Below are 20757 nucleotides of genomic sequence, written 5' to 3' on the forward strand. Positions count from 1 at the left end.
GATGGCAAATATGCGAAATCAGAGGGCAAATACTTTGAGGCAACTTTGATCATTGGGTTGAACATGGCCTACAAGAGACCATCCACACTTGCTTGTTTCAATTTTTGTAAGTTCTTGATCAATCAGCTGTACTCAAAAAGTACCATTGAGCAGGATCAGCCATCCCCCTCCATTTGCTTGGTTAAATACAAGAATTCCTATGGACAGATAGAGGAGAAATGAGTGGGATTGGTTTGAACGATCACCATTGCTTTTACATCACTTAAGAACCAAGTTGAGAGTTTTGATGTTATCCCATTCTAGCAAGGTGAACTCATAGCCGCTGAAGTACTTGCCCTTCCCATTCTTGGTTTCATTCACAAGGAGTTGGTTTATAACCTGTAGATATGATCAAAATATGAATACCCAGATGAAGTCAATCACAGTGACAACAAAAATGGTTAAGACATTGACCTTTCTTGCCCGGTAAGCTCAATTACGACTGTTGTACGTAATGTTCCATTGCATGCCATAGCCACCAATTATACCAGGCCTCTCATAGCCCAAATTTTTGGCCCACACCTTGAATTTGGCTTGTTTGGCAGGTGAGCTACAAATACAATGGCAAACATAGTCAATCTGATTCAAATATAAATGATCAAGCCAGCTACTTGACATTGAAGTGATGTGATCACCCAAGCAAGGAATTGTACAACCTTTTTTAACGTGAATCCAATTCCACTGTTGGTATACTTCCCTCAAGTCTTCTGACTAACGATTGAGCCTGAACTGGCGGGACTGAGTGGGAATGCAAAACCAGCAAACAACAGTGGTGGTGGCCAACCTTAAAACAGAAACACGCACAGTCTTCACCAAGCCCTTCCCAGAAGGAATCTGCAGGGGCCTTTACTCTGATGTTGGATGTCCAACGCTTGAAGGCATTACTGACCAATCAGCCAATAGAAATCATCTTGCTAGAAGACATGCTCCAAGCGCTTCTTGGCAAGCCAATATACAATGAAAACAACCTAGACAAGCATGGGAACATGGCCGTTCCGCCCTACGCGCCGCCAGAAGCCGTGTTTGCGCTGCAAAAGTCACACTTGTTCTCTTCTGTTAGATGATGAATACCCCGGATCTGATTATGAATACGCAGCAAATGAATACAATTCTCACCAGCATCTGAAAAATTACCGGTTGCAACCCTAACCGCATTTTTCCACCGCCATCAAAAGAATTCTCCTGTGCGGCCAACCTTGCTGGTCTTTTCCTCATGCGTTTACATCATATTACTTGTGAGGAGGAGACTAGTAAGCAAAATCAACCTTCACTAACATCATCAAGATTGCGGATCACCCAAACTAACCGCAAACTTTCCTCATCCCCATTCTACTCCTCCCATTCGTTTTCCCCTTTACAACATAGACATAAATCTCTTGCGCGCGTGTCCCTCACTATCATCACCAACAATAAAAATAAAACACAAATAACCCCTGCGTCATTGCAGGTATGATTTTCTTATTCTCTCAAGTATGTATTTACCATTGAATCTAATACTTGTTCTCTATTTTTGTTATTCTTTTCAATCCTATTTTTCAGGTGTGTTGCTGGGTTCATAAGTCTTTTCAGGTCGTCGCTGTTTGCTCAGATTCAAACTTCATCATCTTAGGTTTGCTATTTTGTCATTTCATCACATTCATCATTGTTTTTCTTTTCATCATCATAAGAAATATATATACGGGTTTACATCATATTACTTGTGAGGAAGAGACTAACATAAATTTCTCTTGCGCGCGTCCCTCACTATCATCACCAACAATAAAAATCAAACACAAATAACCCCTGCGTCATTGCAGGTGTGTTGCTGGGTTCATAAGTCTTGTCAGGTCGTCGCTGTTTGCTCAGATTCAAACTTCTTCATCTTAAGTGTGTTGCTGGGTTCATAAGTCTTTTCAGTTTGTCTCTGTTTTCTCAGATTCAAACTTCATCATCCTAGGCACATTTTCTTATCTCAAAATCACATCTTCGCCCTCCCTGGGCTAGGTCCCAAGGCCTCCTTGTACCTGGCCGCCGCTTTTGAGAACCAGGCCGAGCTTATCTTGGCCAGCGGGCGCTCTTCCAAATGCTCATTGGTTGGTGACAAGGCAGCCCCTTCCAAGTTTTAGGACCCAAAAGTAACACCCTGTTTGATCCTGTCCGACCTTGGCATGCTTGAGGAACCACTGTTTGCCAGGGCGATCACCCCTGACGGTGGGGCCTGGGTCACCTCTTTGTACGCCCCCTCGATACCCTTGATATTTTCTGGTGGCATTCTAAGGGTTGTATTCTATGACTGCTATCTATTAATGTTGGGCTACTAACTTTGCTCATAACCAAGTCTCACTTATTGCCAAATATTTATAGTAACAATGCCAACAACAAACGACATTGGTAACTACCAAGATGCTAATCTAAACACTACATATCCACCCATCACCCAAGTCTCACTGCAGAAAGCAGCTATCTCCCAAGTACCTCTCCATTGTATCAACTCTTGGCCTTGCAAAGTCACATCATAGCAGCAGTAGGTATATGCTTTGACCAGTACCAAGACAGCGCGTCCTTGGCCCTAGATCCGGGTTGATCCAATAGATCTGGTGGGTCTGGCTTCCCCCAGACTATTTGAGGGCCATTCCTCACATCCTCTCTCATCAAAGGAAGTCAAGTACACACTGCACAGGCGTGACCGAGGGCGCTGATGTCCTTGCGGCCAAAGGTGAAGTCAATCTTCATCGCGGCTTCACTTTGTTCAGTCAAAAATGATCCTTTCCTAATCACCCCAAGCCTACTTCTCCATCAAATGTTGTCCATCCTTGCCCCACAGATAGCCACCATTGCTTGTATGCACCTTCCCCCCACATACACTCTATAGCAAACCTTTTCACACCAAATTTAGATAAAATTTCATCACCCTAGAAATATATCTCCCAGCATATATCTCTTTACATTTAATTTCAGACCATTGACCCATCTCACAGTGTTTCAAGGACTTCTGCCTTTTATTCTCCTCATCTCTCACTTCTCTACTCTCACTCAGTTATAGGATTGACATAAACCTCAAACACATCAGTGTTAAAGCCATCTAAGTCAAAGATATCATCAGCCACACCTTTTTCTTTTTCTTAGTATAACCTTCTCTTCATAAGCATTAGTCAAGAGGGCAGCCTCACCAGCACCTGTAGCCTCCTCTACATTATTAGTGCTGACTATTTCCCCTCACAGCTCTTTCCTGATCTTTTAGGAGTTCCACACCATTCATTGATGAGATTTCTGATGGGGGGAATCCCACCTGGTCATCAATGATCTTGCTGATGGGGGGAAACCCTCCTGGGAATTGAGGGGAATCCCTCCTGGTCATTGATGAGCTTGCTGATGGGGGGAATCCCTCTCATTCAGCGGGTGTATTTGTCAGCCTTAGAGTCAGCGCAGCTGACCTAAAGTCTGCCTTTATCATTATTTCTACCTCAAATCTCTTATATCTTTTCATGCTTAAGGTTTAACCTTGTTTTGACTTCAGATTCTGATTTCTCATGCAATTTTGACCCAGCTAGTGTTCACTGATCACTTTACAATATCTCTACTCCTTCATAGAGTTTGTGGTTTGTGACACACATGCGCAGCAGCGCCGTGTAGTTGCGCCTGAGCGCTCCCAACCACATGTACATGTGTGATTATGTCATCCAACTTTGAAAATTTTCGAAGTCAGGATCCCCCATGCAGCTGGAGGATCCACATATTCCAGCACACCAGAACCACCACCCAGATAAACTCCAGGATCACCACCAAAGAGCCTACTATACTCCCAGTATACCTACCGTCACAGGCGCCTAGGATATTGACAGTAAGTAACCTCTTTCACTGAACCTTGTTTATCTCAGAGGTACAACTCTGTGTCTTGCTTGATCTGCTCTTTCTTCTGGTTTTGCCTCCTTCTTGATCACAGGGCTGTCCCTCCAAATCCTCAGGCATTTGCCTCTATCTTGATCACAGGGCTGTCCCTTATTATCATTTGGCCTTTGCCTCAAAATCTAGGTTCAGGGCTGTCCCTCAGGTTTCCCTTTAAGAACCTTGACTATCCAGAAGGAAGCTAAAAAATTGTGGCTGGATTAAGCTTATCCAAACCAGATACCCTCCTGAGAGGAAGCTGTAGCACTTCTAGCACAGATTAGCAGCACTCTTCAGAAGAGTAGCATTGCCAGTGGAAGTGCATTCCCACTAGAATAACCTAGTACTTCTCTTTTTCCTTATCCTGCTTGGTTTCTCTCTCTCTTTCTCTTTTTTCTCTTATAGTTGTAGTTTCTTTATCCCAAGAAATCCAACTATTGCCCCCCCACTTCTTGTGTCCTGTTGTCACTATAGAGACTCAGGCTCACAGTATTGCTGATCAGGAGATATTTCTCACGCGCAATGAGTACATATATCAGAGTGGGTACCTGCCCCCTGTCACCCAGGTACTTGCCCCCTGGCACCTGGGTAATTGCCCTCACAGGTGTGGGTGCAGATGCGCATGTTGAGAAATTGAGAAATTTCAGGCGGGTACCTGCACCTGTGGTGGTTACACATGTAAAAGAGGCCATCTCTAAAAACAATGTGTATTCTATCCCAAACCATTGAATTATTTTTAGGGACTGGAAATATGCATTTGTATTGGTAGTTGAGTGTTATAAAGTTTGAGAGGAGAAATTCATGCAAAAAGAGGAAACTAAACAAAAATTCCAAGAGTATTAAGTGCAGAATTGTATCCTATAATTCTATGGACTGAGTGAAATTCTCAATCTGTGTGCAGAATCAAATTTGAATCCAGGTTAAGGGAGAGTTATTCTATGAATTGCAACAGTGAGTTGTCATTAAAATTTTCCATAATCCTATCAGACATTAAAGGGTAAGAATTTTGGAATTGATTCCATTCATGTTCCGTGTATCTTATGTATGTAAGGTCAAAATCCTGTTTCAATCAAGCTTTCAGAATTAAATTCATCTTTACTTCAAACAAGTTGAGATGACTCACATTAAATCCATCTCTAGGGACATCGTATCTAGCAAAAAAATCTTGTAAACGCAATTTAAGTCCTTTTTCAAATGTTGACTTGTAAACTGGAAGCTCTGGGTCTTCTTTTCTGCATGTGGGGCATGTGTAATGTTTTCCTTCCCAAGGAGCTACACAATCCACATGGAATGAGTGTGTGCAAGTTGTCCTTTTTTTGGTTAATCTTTGATTCAAACTTCCCAGACAAATGGCACATAGATCTTCTTCTTCCTGGCGGACTTTTTTCAATCTGTTCTCAAATTTGTCACTTGCCTTTTTGTCTTCATTGGAAGTTGGTACATTTGAGGATGATGAGGATAGATGTTTTTCTATCTCTTGAGAGGAAGGAATTTCTCTGGGGATTCCATCAACCACATTGGAAATCTACCACCCATCATTCACATGGCATTTTTTTCAATATTGTTTCCTTCTTGGATGGCCTCAACCAATAAGATTACTCACCAGAACTTCTGGTTGATCATTAATTAGCACTGTTGACCTAAGAACAGAATTTCCAGACATTTCTTCCCCATTGAAACCCTTTAAAAACGGACAAAAAAAACAATTTTATTTAATTTTGTTGTCCTGCTGGGTGGTCCAAAACAGCTGTATTACTCACCAAATTAGTTTCATGATCATTGTGAACCTCTGGCCCTAGAAGACTATTACCGGCATTTTCATTCCCATTGGAAACCTTCACAATCCATAACACAGATAGGATATTTTTAATTTTCATTTTCCTCCTGGGTGTCCCAAATAACCAGATTACTCACCAAATTTCCAGGCTGAGAAGTTTGAACTTTTGATGTATGAATAGTGTTGCCTTGGTTTTTTTCATTTCCATTGGAGCTCTCCAAAACGTATACATAGGTCACATGTTAGAAACTAAATCTACTGCTGTTGCATTTTTGAATGGTCTGTCACTCACAGAATCTCCTGGATGATCATGCTGTGATCTCAACCTAGGAAAGGTATTCCCAGGTAATTCATTATCCATTCCTCTCTGAAAATCAAATGATTGATATGATAATAAAAAATAAGTTTTGTTACCATCATGAATATTAAAAAAACTGTATCCATATTCACTCACAGAGCTTTCAGCCTGATCAGATAGCACTTTTGATCCAAGAACAGAGTCACTAGAGATTTCACATGCTTCTTGTTGATCATGCAGGGCATTTGATCCAACGTCTGAATCTAAATGACAGCCATCCAACCTGTTTGTGCTGGACCCCAATTGATTAGGAATCTCGTCCCAAAGTTCTTTCCCATGAGGCAGGGGTGCAGTAACCAATACAGCTACCTGAAGAAGCTTTAAAGACAAAAAAAGCCATGTTCAACTTCAGCTCTTTCATCTTTCTCAGTGGAATGTAGAATCTTACCACAATCAATCTCATTCTATGAATAATTGAGTTGGTCAAGTTTATTATGTAAAATAGCTTAGAAGAGCTGAGATTGGTTGAGAGACAAACGTGTAGAATTCTAAGAGGGAATCTTTTCCTCTGGAATTGAACCAAGCTTGTGCCTGCCTTTCATTCCTGTTGATGGCCATACATACCAAGCCATTATCTTGATACTGGTGGTGCAAGGAGCAACACACCCTTTGACGCAACTCAGCCTTCGACACAACTCAGCCTTCGACGCAACTCAGCCTTCGACGCAACTCAGCCTTCGGCGCGACTCAGAGGCTCAGCCTTCAGCGCGACTCGCCCTTTGATGGGATTCCTCATCATGCTTGAATGCAACTCAAGAAAGAAAAAAAAAGCCAAAGTATTTGCAGCTTGATACACGTGAAGAATCAAGTGCTTACCTTTTACTAACCTGGCAACTTCAATGTAACTCAGGGGAATCAACCCTCGGCATCTTATGATTTAGATCTATCAGAGCTGCTCAAACATTTGAATAAGGGCATTGTTGCAGCCATCAAGTTTGTGTTTGCTTTTTCACCAACAAGCAACAGCATTAATGGAACTTTGTGTGCTTTTCTGAGTTTTTGTTTTACGTCATATTTGAGCATCTGTATAAGCCCAACTTTGGCGCAGTGTGTCATGTTTTGTCGGTGACTGATGCCATGGGCCAAAGCTCGGAAGACAGCGGAGGGCGAGTGGGATGTTTCCGGTGTCGAGGATGTCACATGACTCAGCTGTGACAGGCGTGTCCCACAGGTCGAGCCTCGCAGTGAAACCTAACCCTACCCGGCCTTCTGCTCGCCCCTCATCCAGCCGTCCCCGAGAAAAAGCCACCCACCAGGAACCGGATACCCAAGCACCACCATGTTCGCCAAGCAACTCGTCTCGACCAGTCTGCGGGCTCTGAAAGCCAGCTCCCCCTCTGCCGCCCGCCCGGTTGCCGCCGGGCTGAAGACGCTCTCGGCCCGCTCCCTCGGAACGACCGCCGTCCGCTCGATCGCCTCCTCCGCCTTGCGTCTCGAGGAAGAGCCCAGCCCCGCCCAGCCTGCGGCCGCCGCCCAATCCGCCTCTCCCCTCGCCACCGCTGACCTCCCCGCCGTCTACCTCAGCAATCTCTCCTTCGCGGTCACCGAGGAGGCCTTGACCGACTTCATCAAACAGTATTCCCCCGTCAAGAAGGTCGACGTCGTCCGTAACAGTGATGGTGCTATCAGAGGGTCCGCCACCTTTCCCCACACAATCCCCCCCCCCGTCTCGGGGGCCGATTCTGACCAGCCCAATCTTCTCCCTTCGTACCACAGCTTCGGATTCGCCAAATATGCTACCGTAGCCGAAGCTGAGGCTGCCGTGGCCGCGATCAACGGACTGGACTTCCTGGGCCGGCAGATCGTGGCGGCGATCTCGCAGCGGCGCCCGATGATTTCGGATGCCTCGAACCAACTGTTCATGTCAGGCTTCCCGACGCAGGGAGAGGCGGATGAGGCGAGTCTGCGTCTGGCCCTGCACGAGACGCTGGGGGTCCAGCCGCGCTCGATTCGGCTGCACAAGTTCCCCGGCGGGTTCTTAAAGGGTACCGGCCACCTGGAGTTCGAGGACGTGGCGACGCTCGAGAAGGTGCTCGTCAAGCTCCAGGAGCTCGGCGCCGACCAGCCCATCGTCGTCAATGGCCACCCCATTACCCTCGTCAAGGCCCGCCCCCTCTTGCAGCCCCGCTCTCGCTCCGGACCTGGCACCGGCGCCCCCGGCCGTGGCGGGTTCGGCGCCATGCGTGGCGGCCGCCCCGGCTACGGGGCTGCTGGCTACGCCGGCGCCGGATACGGCGGCTACCCCGCTGGCCCCGCCGAAGGCGGATACCCGGGCCAGATGGGCGGCTACCAGAACCAACCCGGCTATGACAACGCCGTGCGTACACTCACCGATTTTCTGTATATCTTGGCTACCTCATCTAATCATCGTTTCTCCTCATCCTCCCACAGTACTACCCTCCCCCTCCTCAAGGTCCCCCAGGCTCTGGCGGATACGGTGACGGCTACGGCTCGCAGGGCGAAGGCGGACAAGGCGGCGGAAACCAGCAATACTGAACACATCCCGCCTTCCTCCTGAACTGATTGCCATAGAGATGGGCTTGATGACCTCAAAGTTTGAAAGTTTGGTGGCAGTTGTACAACTGTTGTGTCTTCATACCCAAAAGACATCAAAACTCTACTGTGCGAGACAAAGTAAACTCATGATTGACTTACCCTAATCCAATACCTTGCTGAGAAGGAGATTGGACTTGGAATGCACCGGCAAATAGCTTACTGTTTGGCGAGCATTATGGGTAGTGAAGATGAAATTGCTAGGAGAATTAACAGGTCTTTGGAAAGCATGACATGCTTCATTGTGAAATGGGGATGCTTCTGTGGGAAAAGCAAATTCCTACTGATTCAAACTGTTCTGCCAATAAATCTCATCAAAATTGATGTTGTGTGGTGGAGATGACAATTCCACAAAATGTGGCTGACAACCAGGCTGGTGGGTCCCTTCAAAAATGGTGGAGAAAGGAAGATAATCCCACTTGAAGTGATGGCGCACATGAGGCAATCCAGATCAGGTTGTGGCAGAGAAAGGTGTTGAAAGCGTGTGAGGAATGTAGGGACTGTTTGGCGTATCAAAAAGTGGCAAATGACGCGGTTCTTGGGAGTTCTAGGATGTCAAGTGATTGATCAAATGGTTGTTCAACAACACAACTATCAGTGGATATGTCTTTAGATGGGCAACATCTACAAATTGTAGGTTAATAGGTTTTTGGTTGTGTTGAGTTTTCGACCGGAGAACCCAAAAAGGGGGCGGAGATGCGGCAAGAATATGCTGGACAGTGAGAGGAGGATTTTCTCACTGGATCGGCTCAAGGGCGGAAAAGGAGGGAGAGAACCAATAAGTTGATTACTCTGGACTAGGCTATGGTTATATAGACTATGTACATGGCATCAACTTGTGGGTGAGAGAAAAATGAATAAAAAATGATAATGAATAAGAAACTTCTCAACTCATTGTAACATGTCAAAAGGTACATCAATATCCCCAGCAGAGAGTGCGCACACAAGAGGATAAGAAGGATTTGGGAAAGTTTGACAAACTAATCTAGGCAAGGAGCAAAGTCAACAAGGCTAGTATGGTGAGCAAACATGACCACTAAATACAAGCAGACCATAATATGTGGACTCATAAGTGTAGAATATCTTTGATCTGAAAACAAGCCCGTAGAGGAGGATAAAGTAGGTGGAGATGGTGTGAGGAGAAAGTGAAGGGGTTTTAGGGATGAGTGGAAAGACAGAAATCCAACAGGTTGGCTGAAAGTGGTGCGGTGATTGGATTCAGATTTGCGTGCGCCTTGTCTTCTAAATCTCCTTGCCGACATGGGACACTATTCTTGATATAGAGCAAATGTTGATGGTTATTGATTGGTCGAGGCATGCTTCCATTCCGACTGCCAACTGTGGTGGCCTAGCACCTGTCCATCATGTGGAGAATGCCCCAAGGCAATCTCGAGTTCGCTCCCGCTATCACTGTTGATCCAACCGCCACTACGCGCAGCTTTCATGCTTTTTTTCCGCAACTACGCAAAGCTTTCATGCTTTGTTTGAGTTTTTCTAATACTTCATCAAAGCTCTGGCTGCTTGGATTTGAAAGATTGAATGCCTACATATCTCAACCAAGCCAAATTGGACAAGAGACGTATTTGTATACGCGATGACTTGTTCTTTGCTGCACAAGTCTAGCATCAGAGAAGACCATTGGTAATCAGCATGATGATGAATATCAAGCCCGCAAGACTGTTTGAAAACCAGAGAAAAAAAGGAAAGTATGATTACTTGTGAGTAGCTGACATACGTGAGAGCCAAGCAAGGCGGCCAAGCAAGAATTAGCTGATCAAATCTCAAGGTGAGGATTGTGTATACTGAAGTTGCTGGCAATGACAGCGGGCTTGCTGGCCAACTCGGGCAAGAAGGAAGGGTGGCGCATGCGGCTCTTGGCCTGGTGGATGATGTTGTTGTAGAGCAGTGACAAGACGTGCATGAGCCCAACGCTCTTTGCAAGCCGGCGTTAGCTGGGCATGATTGGGACGGCTCCGGATGATCACAATGATGAATATTAGGTCTGTATGGGCTTGCAAGGGATGCTGTCGAGATGGCTTTAACCCTCCTGGAGCTCCAGACCAGCCGCCGCAGAAGCTGATCTCAAGGTGAAGGAGGCTCAGACCACCGGGCGCTAGATGGATAGGACCTCGCCAACAGAGCGTGTATATGTATTAGCAGTGCCTTATCCATGGGTCCAGATGAGGTTGTGTGGCACACCCAAAGGCTTGTCTGGTTGTTATGCGTGGAAAGTGTCCGTTGGGCAGGCCGCGGCAAGATTGTAGGTAGTTACTGGCATATTTGGCTAGATTGAAATTGGTTGGCATGGGGGCAATGTGGCGTCGTGGAACAAAGAAACAGTTGCTGAGTGGCATCAAGGAACGGAGAGAGACAGCTTGAGCAGGTGGACGGGCCGTGGTTTGATATATAGGAGGGTGTTATACAATAGTATTTTCCCCAGGGCGATTGGGGATGCTGCACTTCCAGCTACCCATCGTCCTCAACCCCTCTGCTGTTGCGGGTGCAGAGTTTGAGGGGCAAAGAGTGGGCCCCCCACTGGTCAGTAGCCTTTGCTGCGGGCCGGGGGCCTTCATGTCCAACCTTTTTGACCCGTGTGCTTGACGCGGACTGGAGGTTGAGCCTGGGAGCACAGCACTGCTGATTTTGGAAGGCTAGTTTGTTTATAGTGCTACATTTTTTTTTTTTTTTGATTCATATTGATTGAGGAAAAGTTGTGGATTTTGTATTGGCTTTTTGTACACTGCCCAGAAGAAAGTTTTCATGAAATTTCTTTTGACTAGAAAACATACAAACCATGCCTGTTGAGTTCTGATTTATTGGGAGGATGGACAGAAAGGTTCCAAAAGAATGAATATAAGTAATGTTTTTGGAAAAAATAAGTGCATACTAGCTGAAAATATTTTTTCATTAAATGATAATTTTGGAAAATCTTTAATACTATTCCAAAAAAACCATGAATAATCAGAATCAATAGACTGACATGTGACGTGAATGATAATAAATGGAAAAAATGAATTCCAAAATCCGTCCTAAATTTTTGCGGGCAGGGAAAGGACATCCAAAATTTCAGATTTGCACTGCAGGTAACAAAAAAACAGTGTCTGGGGTGTTTTCACTGCCAACTAAAATTTAGGATGGATTTTGGGATTCATTTTTTTCATTTATTATCATTCACGTCACATGTCAGTCTATTGATTCTAATTATTTATGGTTTTTTTGGAATAGTATCAAAGATTTTCCAAAATTATCATTTAATGAAAAAATATTTTCAGCTAGTATGCACTTATTTTTTCCAAAAACATTACTTATATTCATCCTTTTGAAACCTTTCTGTCCATCCTCCCAATAAATAAGAACTTAACAGGCATGGTTCGTATGTGTTCTAGTCAAAAGAAAATTCATGAAAACTTTCTTCTGGGCACTGTACAATGGGGAAACCCAAGATTTTTTTTTCTCATTTTGTGTGTTTACAGGGGAAACCCTTGATTTTTTTTTTAGGGTTCTGGAAAATCTGTGTCTTTAATAAACTTGGATTCTGGTAACAATATTGTGAAATGATCACCATTCCTGGTTGAGATATAGTGGCAGAAACACAAAGAAAAACCTAATTTGGTGATTGTTTGAGGCCCATGAGACTGTAGCTGCCACATTTTGGGTTTTTCATGGGCAAGAGCTGACCCAAATTAATCTCTCAAAAGCTCTTATGATAATGGTATCAATATCATGAAATCATTCCCATTACTGGTTGAGATAAAGTGGCAGAAACACCAAAAAATACCCAATTAGGCAATATTTTGAGACTAATCAGACTATAGCAGCTCCTTTTGGGCATTTCCATTGTAAAGCTCAAAAGTGTTCCTGAGAACCTTTTGCTGAGTGTGGAAAGGGATGAATGAGGTTACCTCTGCCTTTCGTGGGTCACTAGACACTAAAACAAGCCCCCCAATCTACGATTGGAAGGTTTATGTAGTGATAGTGGAGGTGTATCAAAAGATAGCCTACATTGAACAAGTGGCTTAGGGGATATGGGTGATGTAACCGGTGCTGAGTGAGTTGTGAGTTGATATGGTCCATGTGTTGCCGCAAAGAGGTTGTGGAACGCCCTGACAGAGGGGTTGATGATGATTGAGCAATGTAATAGTGTTGTTGTATGTATGTAATTGTTATGTAATAAGGGTAAAACCACAATATAGTGGGGGCTAATACTGTAGAGTGAGCAAGTATTGTACTGTTATGGGGTAACCTGAGTGCAAGTAGTTTTGCTGAGAGAAATTACAACTGGGGGGAGGAGAGCCTCCTTAAATAGAAAAGAGTGAGACATTTTAGCTCCAGGGGAACAAGAGAATGAGGGGTTTTAGCTGCCCTGAAAGCTATAATGAGGTATTTTGGCTTGTGGTTGACAGGTCACATGAGGTCATGATGTCATATGAGTAAATTTAGCTAGTGAGAAATAGGAGGTGAGATATTTTAGCTGGCCTGGCCTGTCAACTGATGTCATCTGCAAGCTGCATGAGGGGTTTTTTGCTATCTTGACACCTGCATGATGTCATCTGTCAACTGTCAGACTGTAGCCCCTATTACACTAGTCTGCATGCACCTGCATAAGAATGCATGAGCCTGCATCAAGTGTGCATAACACTGCATGACACTACATGACATGTGCATAACACAATGAAATGAGTGCAGCTGATGAGGTAAAGTATATGTAAAGGGTAGACAAGCTGTCAGGGTGGTCCATGTAACGGATTACATGTCCTGGTTAAGTGTGGTTCATGTAACGGATTACATGACCTGAGTATGGTGTTTGTGTGCGTGAAACTGACTGATGGTGTCTTGAAAGGGTTGTATCTTCTGATCCAGAGGGTTGTAATTTGTGTTGTCCATGGTGTCCTGTGTAGTTTTGGCCGTAGAATCCAGTGGTGCTGCCGTATTGGTTGATTTGAGAGTGTACATATGAGAAAAAAGGAAATTTTGAAATGGGCTAGATGGGTAACCATAAAGCATACCACACCATACATGAAAGCTATACCAAAATAATCTTTGGAAATGAATAAATATTCTGGTACCAATATCATGAAATAATCACCATTCCTGGTTGAGATATGGTGGCAGAAACAGAAAGAAAAGCCCAATTTGGTGATATTTTGAGACTCATGAGACTGTAGCTGCCTCATTTTGGGATTTTCATGGTCAAGAGCTGACCCAAATTAATCTCTCAACAATTCTTATCATAATGGTATCAATATCATGAAATCATTTGCATTTTGGGTTGAGATACAGTGGCAGAAACGCCAAAAAATACCCAATTAGGCAATATTTTGAGACTAATCAGACTATAGCAGCTCTTTTTGGGCATTTACATACATGAAAGCTATACCAAAATATTCTTTGGAAAAGGATGGATATTCTGGTCCCAATATCATGAAATGATCACCATTCCCGGTTGAGATATGGTGGCAGATAGTGAAAGCCCCTTGCACCCGGGTACTTGCCACAAGTACGAGTACTTGCCCGGAATTTCTCAAATCCTGGACACTCACACCGGCACCCGCACCCGCGGCCTCAGGAGGGGGCAAGTACGCGCGTACTTGTCGCAAGTACTTGCGGGTGTGAGCACTTTTTTTCCGGCAAAAGAACCAGAGTCTCATTGCAGGCATGTACATTGTAATCAGCATGTATTCTACTTTTAATTTATCTTCGCCTTGATTTCTCCATCATTTTCTTGTCTTTCCTTTTATTTAGCTTCCATTTGTACAGAAGCCCCTGCTTGATCTTACCATTTCTTGAATAAAATGCCACCGTCATTCCCCTAGTGACTGACTGTGCGCTGAGCCTGTGCCTCCTGAAAGAAACATAGTCCCTGCCAAAGCTAAACAATGGCTCCACGTCAACGGTGGTTGCTGTTGAAGATGCAGGCCAATTAGTATGAATTTTTTTGTTTAGCGATTCTAGAGAATGATATCTCACCTGGACAGCTCAGCACATCCAGTGCCATCTGGAGCAGCCCTCCATGAGTATTACCAGCGCTTTGTTGTTGCTTCCACCATTTGAGGGGATTGACCGGCCTTCCTTCTTTGGTCAGCGCCAACCCTCCAGCGAGCCAAGTTTGAAGAGGATCAGTGAGGCTGGTTCCTCCGCGGGATTCGGAAGCCTTGATCAACCCCACATGGACACCTGTTGTGGGCTATTTTATATCATGTTAGCTTGAAGGTACAAAAAACATGAAATAACAGGACAACATTACCTGGGAAGCTCGTCGACTGGGTGGCTGGCTTGTGGTTGGCTGAGCTTCAGGTTTATAATAAGTATCCCACATCTCGCGGGTGAGTCTAATTGCCTCGCTGATCCACTCGGGCTTCCACTTGGCTAGTTTAAAATACTTGTCCTTGAAAGAAGGGTGAAGAACTGCAACAAGACAAGACTGTCAGTATGGTGCTTTGAGGAAGAAATACAAAGAATAGCTTACTCATGGCAACTCGGTACAATGGGGAGCAGTCGGTGAGAGTGTAATACTTATTTGTTAGCTGAAGACCTGCCCAACAGGCGTTCCTTAAAGCTGGCGGGTATTTTTCTTGCTTATCAGAAATCACCAAATAAAGGTGACCGGTGATCTGGTTGATGAAGACCACAATTCCAGATATCCTACCAGCACCGCCAGTCGAGACTTGCTGGGTGATAACGTAGAAGGGTTGGAGGACCTCCACAAGGTCTCTGGCTAAATCAAGATTGCTCTTGTTGATGTGATAGTTGCGGGAGGGGCCATGACGTCTATCTTTCTGCCAGTCAATACTAACAAAACATTGATGATATTAGCAAGGGGCTATTTGTATTTCTGGCAAGACAAATATAGACTAACATGGCTTCCAAGCATCTTATGATACTTTCCAATTGCAAAAGAGTTGCGTTCCACCTTGTCCTCACATCCTGGGGAATGTTATGTGGCTTCAAACACTCGTGTTCCTGACAGAGCTCAATGAAAAGAGCCTTTGAATTTGGGGACTTTTTTAGCTTCTGAGAAATAGCTCAAAACTGATCAAAACAGTTTGTATGTTAGTTCCAATAAAAAGCGAGGTAGATAGACAAGGGTGGCTGACCTTGGCAAGTGTTTCTTTGCAGGATTGGGAAGTGTATCAATCCTTGTCCTCTTCATCACTCAACTCTTGGACATCCTCATCCTCGAGTTCAATCTCTTTGTTGTCAATAAGCTCTGCCGCCAGCAGGGTATTTGTAGGAGGTCCTTCAGAGTCCTCAAACTCAGTTTCATCTTCAGATTCACTATCATCTTCTGTCATCCTAGATAGGTGCCCAAAGATTTATAATTTCAGCAATTACTACCGCCACCAATTGCAATGAGAAGAACATGAGAAACATACAATTGTATTTGGGCCTCTGGATTGTTGGATTCCTCGTCATTTTCTGATTCTTCTACAAGGGATGCAAGTCTTGTTTGTTTCTTGTGGCTTCCAAAAGGTCGCAAGATGACCTGAGCAATTAAATTTAAAATGTGAGCAAAACACCATATCCATTGCGGTTCACCTTTAAAGCAAGGCCAACGGAAACTTCCAATTGTATCGATCATTCTCTGGTTGTTGGTAGCGTTATTGGTTACAATACCATAGATCTGTGAGAAAAACAATCAAATAAGACATAGATTAGAAGCCAAAGAAAGAAAAAGATGGAATAATGGTGCTTACCTTGTCCTTCAACCCAAACTTTTCAACAATTGTCTGGACTGTTTCAGCAAGATACTCACCTGTGTGACTTTGTTCGAGTCTGACTAAGTCCAGAGGCATGGCCTCCAATTTAAACCCAATAACGTCTCCTTCAAGTTCGACCAAGCGGTAAATCACGGTTCCTAATATGTCGAACCCATTTGGGGACTGCCAGGCATCAAGACCTAAATACATTGCACCCTTGTGATTCTTGAAATAAAAAAAAAAGTCAGCCCAATGAAACGGGTAAGGAAGAAGAAATCAACAACCTTGAGAGTTTCTATGAAAGACTCCTGCACAGCCGTGTATAATCAACCAATATATTTAGATACTGCCTTTGCTCTTGGTAGATTTTGTATGACAACTGGGTGCAGAATTGCTTTGTGTGCAAGTTCGCCAAGAGCTGAAAATGGGTGTGCTGCTTCTGCACACCAGATCGCACAAAGCTGAGGTACCTATTGTGTTGTGAAAATCAGTTTCATATGCATGAAAGGGATCCAAGAAGAAGCTGCTATTACCTCTTGCGCATCAACATTGCCGGTGCCAGAAATCCCCAGAGCTGCAAGGCTTTGCGATTTTGATTCCTTTGCCTTCTTTGTGCAAGTCGCGACATGCTTGGAGAGATTGCTGGGTGAAGTATCATAAATTGGACGGTGAATGTTGTTGCCGCAGCTGAAAAAAAGGTAGTATGAAAAATGAAAGGGCAATTAGGTAGGTGATAGTCCAAGCAAGTACGGTTGATAAGTGAATGAGTACCTACGTTTTACACTGGTAAGCAATCATTAAGCGGCCATTTTTATCCTTCTGATCGGATAGGTGCGGGGAGTTGTAATAAGCATAGCAAGAACTGAGTTGATTCTTATGGACTCTCCGCGCCTTTCCTAAGAAAAAACAGATATCCAGAGAGCCTGAGGTCAGTGTTTTGATCCAATTGATTCAGATGATGAGTTCAGGGTGGATGTTACTCACTCAGCTCTTGTTCATCAGTAAGTTCCTGAGTCTTTGAACCTTGAGTGCTCCCAGGATTTGCATTATCTTGGTCAGTAGGCACTACTTCTTCATCAGAATTATCGAGTTCAACAATTTCGCGGGTTTTTCTCTTATGAGAATGTTGCTTGGATTGAGGTTCATCGGAATTGTTGAGTTCAGAGATTTCTTGGATTTCCTGGGGTATTCTCTTGTGGGAAGTTTTCTTGGATTGAGCTGGGGTACTAGAGACGGAAGAGGAGGGTGATGGCTTGCGGCGCTTCTTGCTGTTCCCGTTACCTGCCATGGTGTTGATGATATATGTGGTTGGATATGGGCTGCACCTGCGGTACAGATGGCAATTGGCCCCCGGGTGCGGCGGCAGGGTTAGGGTGTTTGGAAGGCAATGGTCCCGCGGCAGGACGTCTGACTGCCGTGCAACCAAGATCATCTCTGGCTCCGGGTGTATAGCAAGTACTTGTACCAAGTACTTGCCTGTTTTTTAGCCCAGAAACCTGACACCCGCACCCGCACCCGGCACCTGTAAACAAGTACTTGTTGCAGGCCTACAAGTACTCCCCCACGGGTGCCGAGTACTTGCAAAGGAGTACTTGGGGCTTTCTCTAGTACCAGATCAAAATCAGACCTCCCACTAGAGCTGACACTTTGCACCCGGGTACCTGCGGTGGGTCTAGGTACCTGCCTGAATTTTGACCCAGAATAGACACCAGCACCTGCTGGCAGTTACCTGCATACTTCCATGGGTACCTGCCCACAGGTACCTAGTACCCGCCAATGGGCACTAGGGGCAAGCAGAGCTGTGCATAATGGTGATTTGTGCAGGGGTACCTGCCTGAATTTGGACCCAGACTGGATACCTGCACCCGCACCCGGCGGATACCTGCGCACTTCCACAGGTATCCGCCCGTGTACCCGCCAACAGGTACTAGGGACCAGCTCTACCTCCCACAGTATCACTACACTCCATCCAAAGTTTTAACCATGTGTAATAGAAACAAATCAAAAAAAAAACTGGCAGATTGTTGATTTTTCGCCGTGATTGCCCTGTGAAAGGGCTGACTCAATAGCTTCCGCGGACTCTTCTCAGACAAAGTTCTTCAGTCCGCTCTTCCGCCTGCTCATCCAACCACTCCCTCTCTCCCTGGCTCTCTCGCTCCCCAGTCTTGACATTGCTCAAGACATCAAATCTCCCTCAAGTCTCGACATCGATCAAGACCTCACTCTCACTTTTGACATCGCTTGACTCTCGACATTGTTCGAGACCTAAACACTCAGATTGGCTCAATTCTCAATTTGGTGAGAAAAGATCGATGACATCCTCGGTCTTCCCATCCTCGGCTGATCCCCCTTTCCCTCCTTCTTTACTTCCATCTGTCCTAGCCAGTGTCCTTGTTCTACTCCTCTGTCTCTTCCATATTGTCTCAGGTTGTCTTTAGATTGTCATATCTCTTGTGGTGGTAAATTCTTTTCTCTTTCTATTCTATTCTTTTTTCTCTGATCTGATCTTGTCTCTCCAGCCTGGTTCTTATTTCTTAGCAATACAGATTAAAATTTCTCACAGATTTTTGGTGTGTGCCCTGAAAATAAATACAAAAAAAGCTTCAGAGAAACCTACTGGGTATGGGTTTCCAAAGAGGTCAAAAATCATGATAATTGAAATATGAAGAACCTTGGTTAAGCTTGAGGATCAAGTAAACCTTACCATTGAATTGGCCTGGTTTTCAGCATAGGCATGGCATACATTTACACAGACATTGCACCACACATTTGGTATGATTCCAGTTCTTATGAACTTACTTTGTGGCAGACATGAAATTGCCTTCCAACCAGCCTCTAAATGAGATCCAGCCAAATCTATGACTGAGTTCAGAGATGGCACTTGCACACAAGTACCAAGGAAACTCCCATGATGAAATGTAGCAAAACAGCTCTCATTTACAGTAGCGGTGCTGGCGCTTTGCTGCTGCTTAAAATAGTGTTTTTCCACTATTGCTAACACTACTTCCTGTGAGGATTAGCAGGGCCCCGCTACGCTACAGAAAAGCACCACTTTTTGTAGCAAAGCATAGCTCTTGCAGTGTTGAGGGGTACCCCCCAAATTTTCACCCTTGCTACATAGCTGCTTGACGGCTTCAAGGGTAGTGAGATATTTGTGTACCCTCTCAGCGACCGGTCTGCACCAGTCATCAGAGGGTTGTGTACCCTCTCAGAAAACAATTGGTGCCGGTCATTCAGAGGGTTGTGTGCTGTATCAGAAAATGGTCTGCGCCGGTCATTGAGAGAGTTCTGTACCCTCTCAGTGACCAGTCTGTGCCAGTAATTGAGAGGTTTGTGTACCCTCTCAGCAATTGGTTGATGCCAGTCATTGAGGGGGTAGATACACCCAAGAATCCCTTACGGCCGGCACAGACCAGCCATCAAGGGGCTGACAATGGCGGGTACCCAGTGTTTTTTCAGCCCCAATTGCATACCCGGACCCATACACATGACCCGCTGACAGGTACCTGTGGGCAGTGGCCGGTACCCGCCGACGGGTGCTTGGTACCAACTGGCCATCTCTAATTTCATATTGGGGGACATCCCACCAATGCTTTTTTGACCTGGTTGCAAAACAACCCAAATGGCAGCCAATGTGTTGTTAGATCAGGGATGCCCAATGCAATGGGTGACCTGTAACCTCCTGGAACACTTGTGGATTGGTGTGCACAATAATTTTCCAGTGTTGTAAATTGGCACACTCCTATAACAGAGTGTGCTTTGAGTGTGTGTTGTGTAGACTCTTGCAAAAGTTGTTGTATAAGTATGTGAAGACCAAAAATAACCCGGTTGGTTGCCCCTGTATTCTTGTCATTATCATCATCATTATGGTGTTTGTGTTTGTGTACACCTCTCTCTTTTTTTTGCTGTTGTTGATTGTGTTGCTACTGTGTTGCCATCCATTTTATACACCCACTCCTTTGCTGTCCCCCCACATACATCTTTCCACCTCCCCTCTCTATAGGTCTCTTTGCTGTCCCTTTCTCAGTGTATATATATATCTTCTTGCTGTGATGATACACGAATCACTCTTTGTTTGGAATCTTTTATTTATGGGGTCTTGGAAAAACAACTCCCAACTTTTGGGAAAACAACTCCCATACGTCGGCGCAACTGTTTTTCGACCAACGCTCGACTTTGACCTAGACCCTTTTTTTTGGGTACGGGTTTTTTGGGAGTCGTGGACCCAAAATAATTTTTTTTTGGGAGTTGTTGTGCTAATTTTTTGTGTTATTGTTTATTATTTTTAATATGTATAACTTTTTTGTTCCACGTACTAGAGACATAAAAATTTGAGAGCACAGAGATTTATGCATAAATTGTACCCCCTGAATTTCTTAGCAATAGTGTGTCATCAGAACATGAGATATAAGGGGTGCGTGTTGGGCTTAGTAGGAAAATGACCGCCAGCCATATAAGTTTTTTGTTAC

At 44.6% G+C, this 20757-nt stretch overlaps 2 protein-coding genes across 2 annotated transcripts; one reads left to right on the forward strand and one right to left on the reverse strand.

Annotated features, from left to right (window-relative positions):
- Positions 1 to 2526: 2526 nt before the first annotated feature.
- Positions 2527 to 2751, reverse strand: PtA15_5A741 (uncharacterized protein; the record flags this gene model as incomplete). Its single annotated transcript, XM_053169535.1, has 2 exons — positions 2527 to 2636; positions 2706 to 2751. The coding sequence occupies 2 exons, from the start codon at positions 2749 to 2751 to the stop codon at positions 2527 to 2529; spliced, it is 156 nt and encodes a 51-aa protein (XP_053020722.1).
- Positions 2752 to 7317: 4566 nt separating this feature from the next.
- PtA15_5A742 (uncharacterized protein) lies at positions 7318 to 8534 on the forward strand (the record flags this gene model as incomplete). Its single annotated transcript, XM_053169536.1, has 3 exons — positions 7318 to 7670; positions 7755 to 8355; positions 8430 to 8534. The coding sequence occupies 3 exons, from the start codon at positions 7318 to 7320 to the stop codon at positions 8532 to 8534; spliced, it is 1059 nt and encodes a 352-aa protein (XP_053020723.1).
- Positions 8535 to 20757: the final 12223 nt, after the last annotated feature.

The sequence above is a fragment of the Puccinia triticina genome, chromosome 5A (genome assembly GCF_026914185.1).
Source record: "Puccinia triticina chromosome 5A, complete sequence".
NCBI lineage: Eukaryota > Fungi > Basidiomycota > Pucciniomycetes > Pucciniales > Pucciniaceae > Puccinia > Puccinia triticina.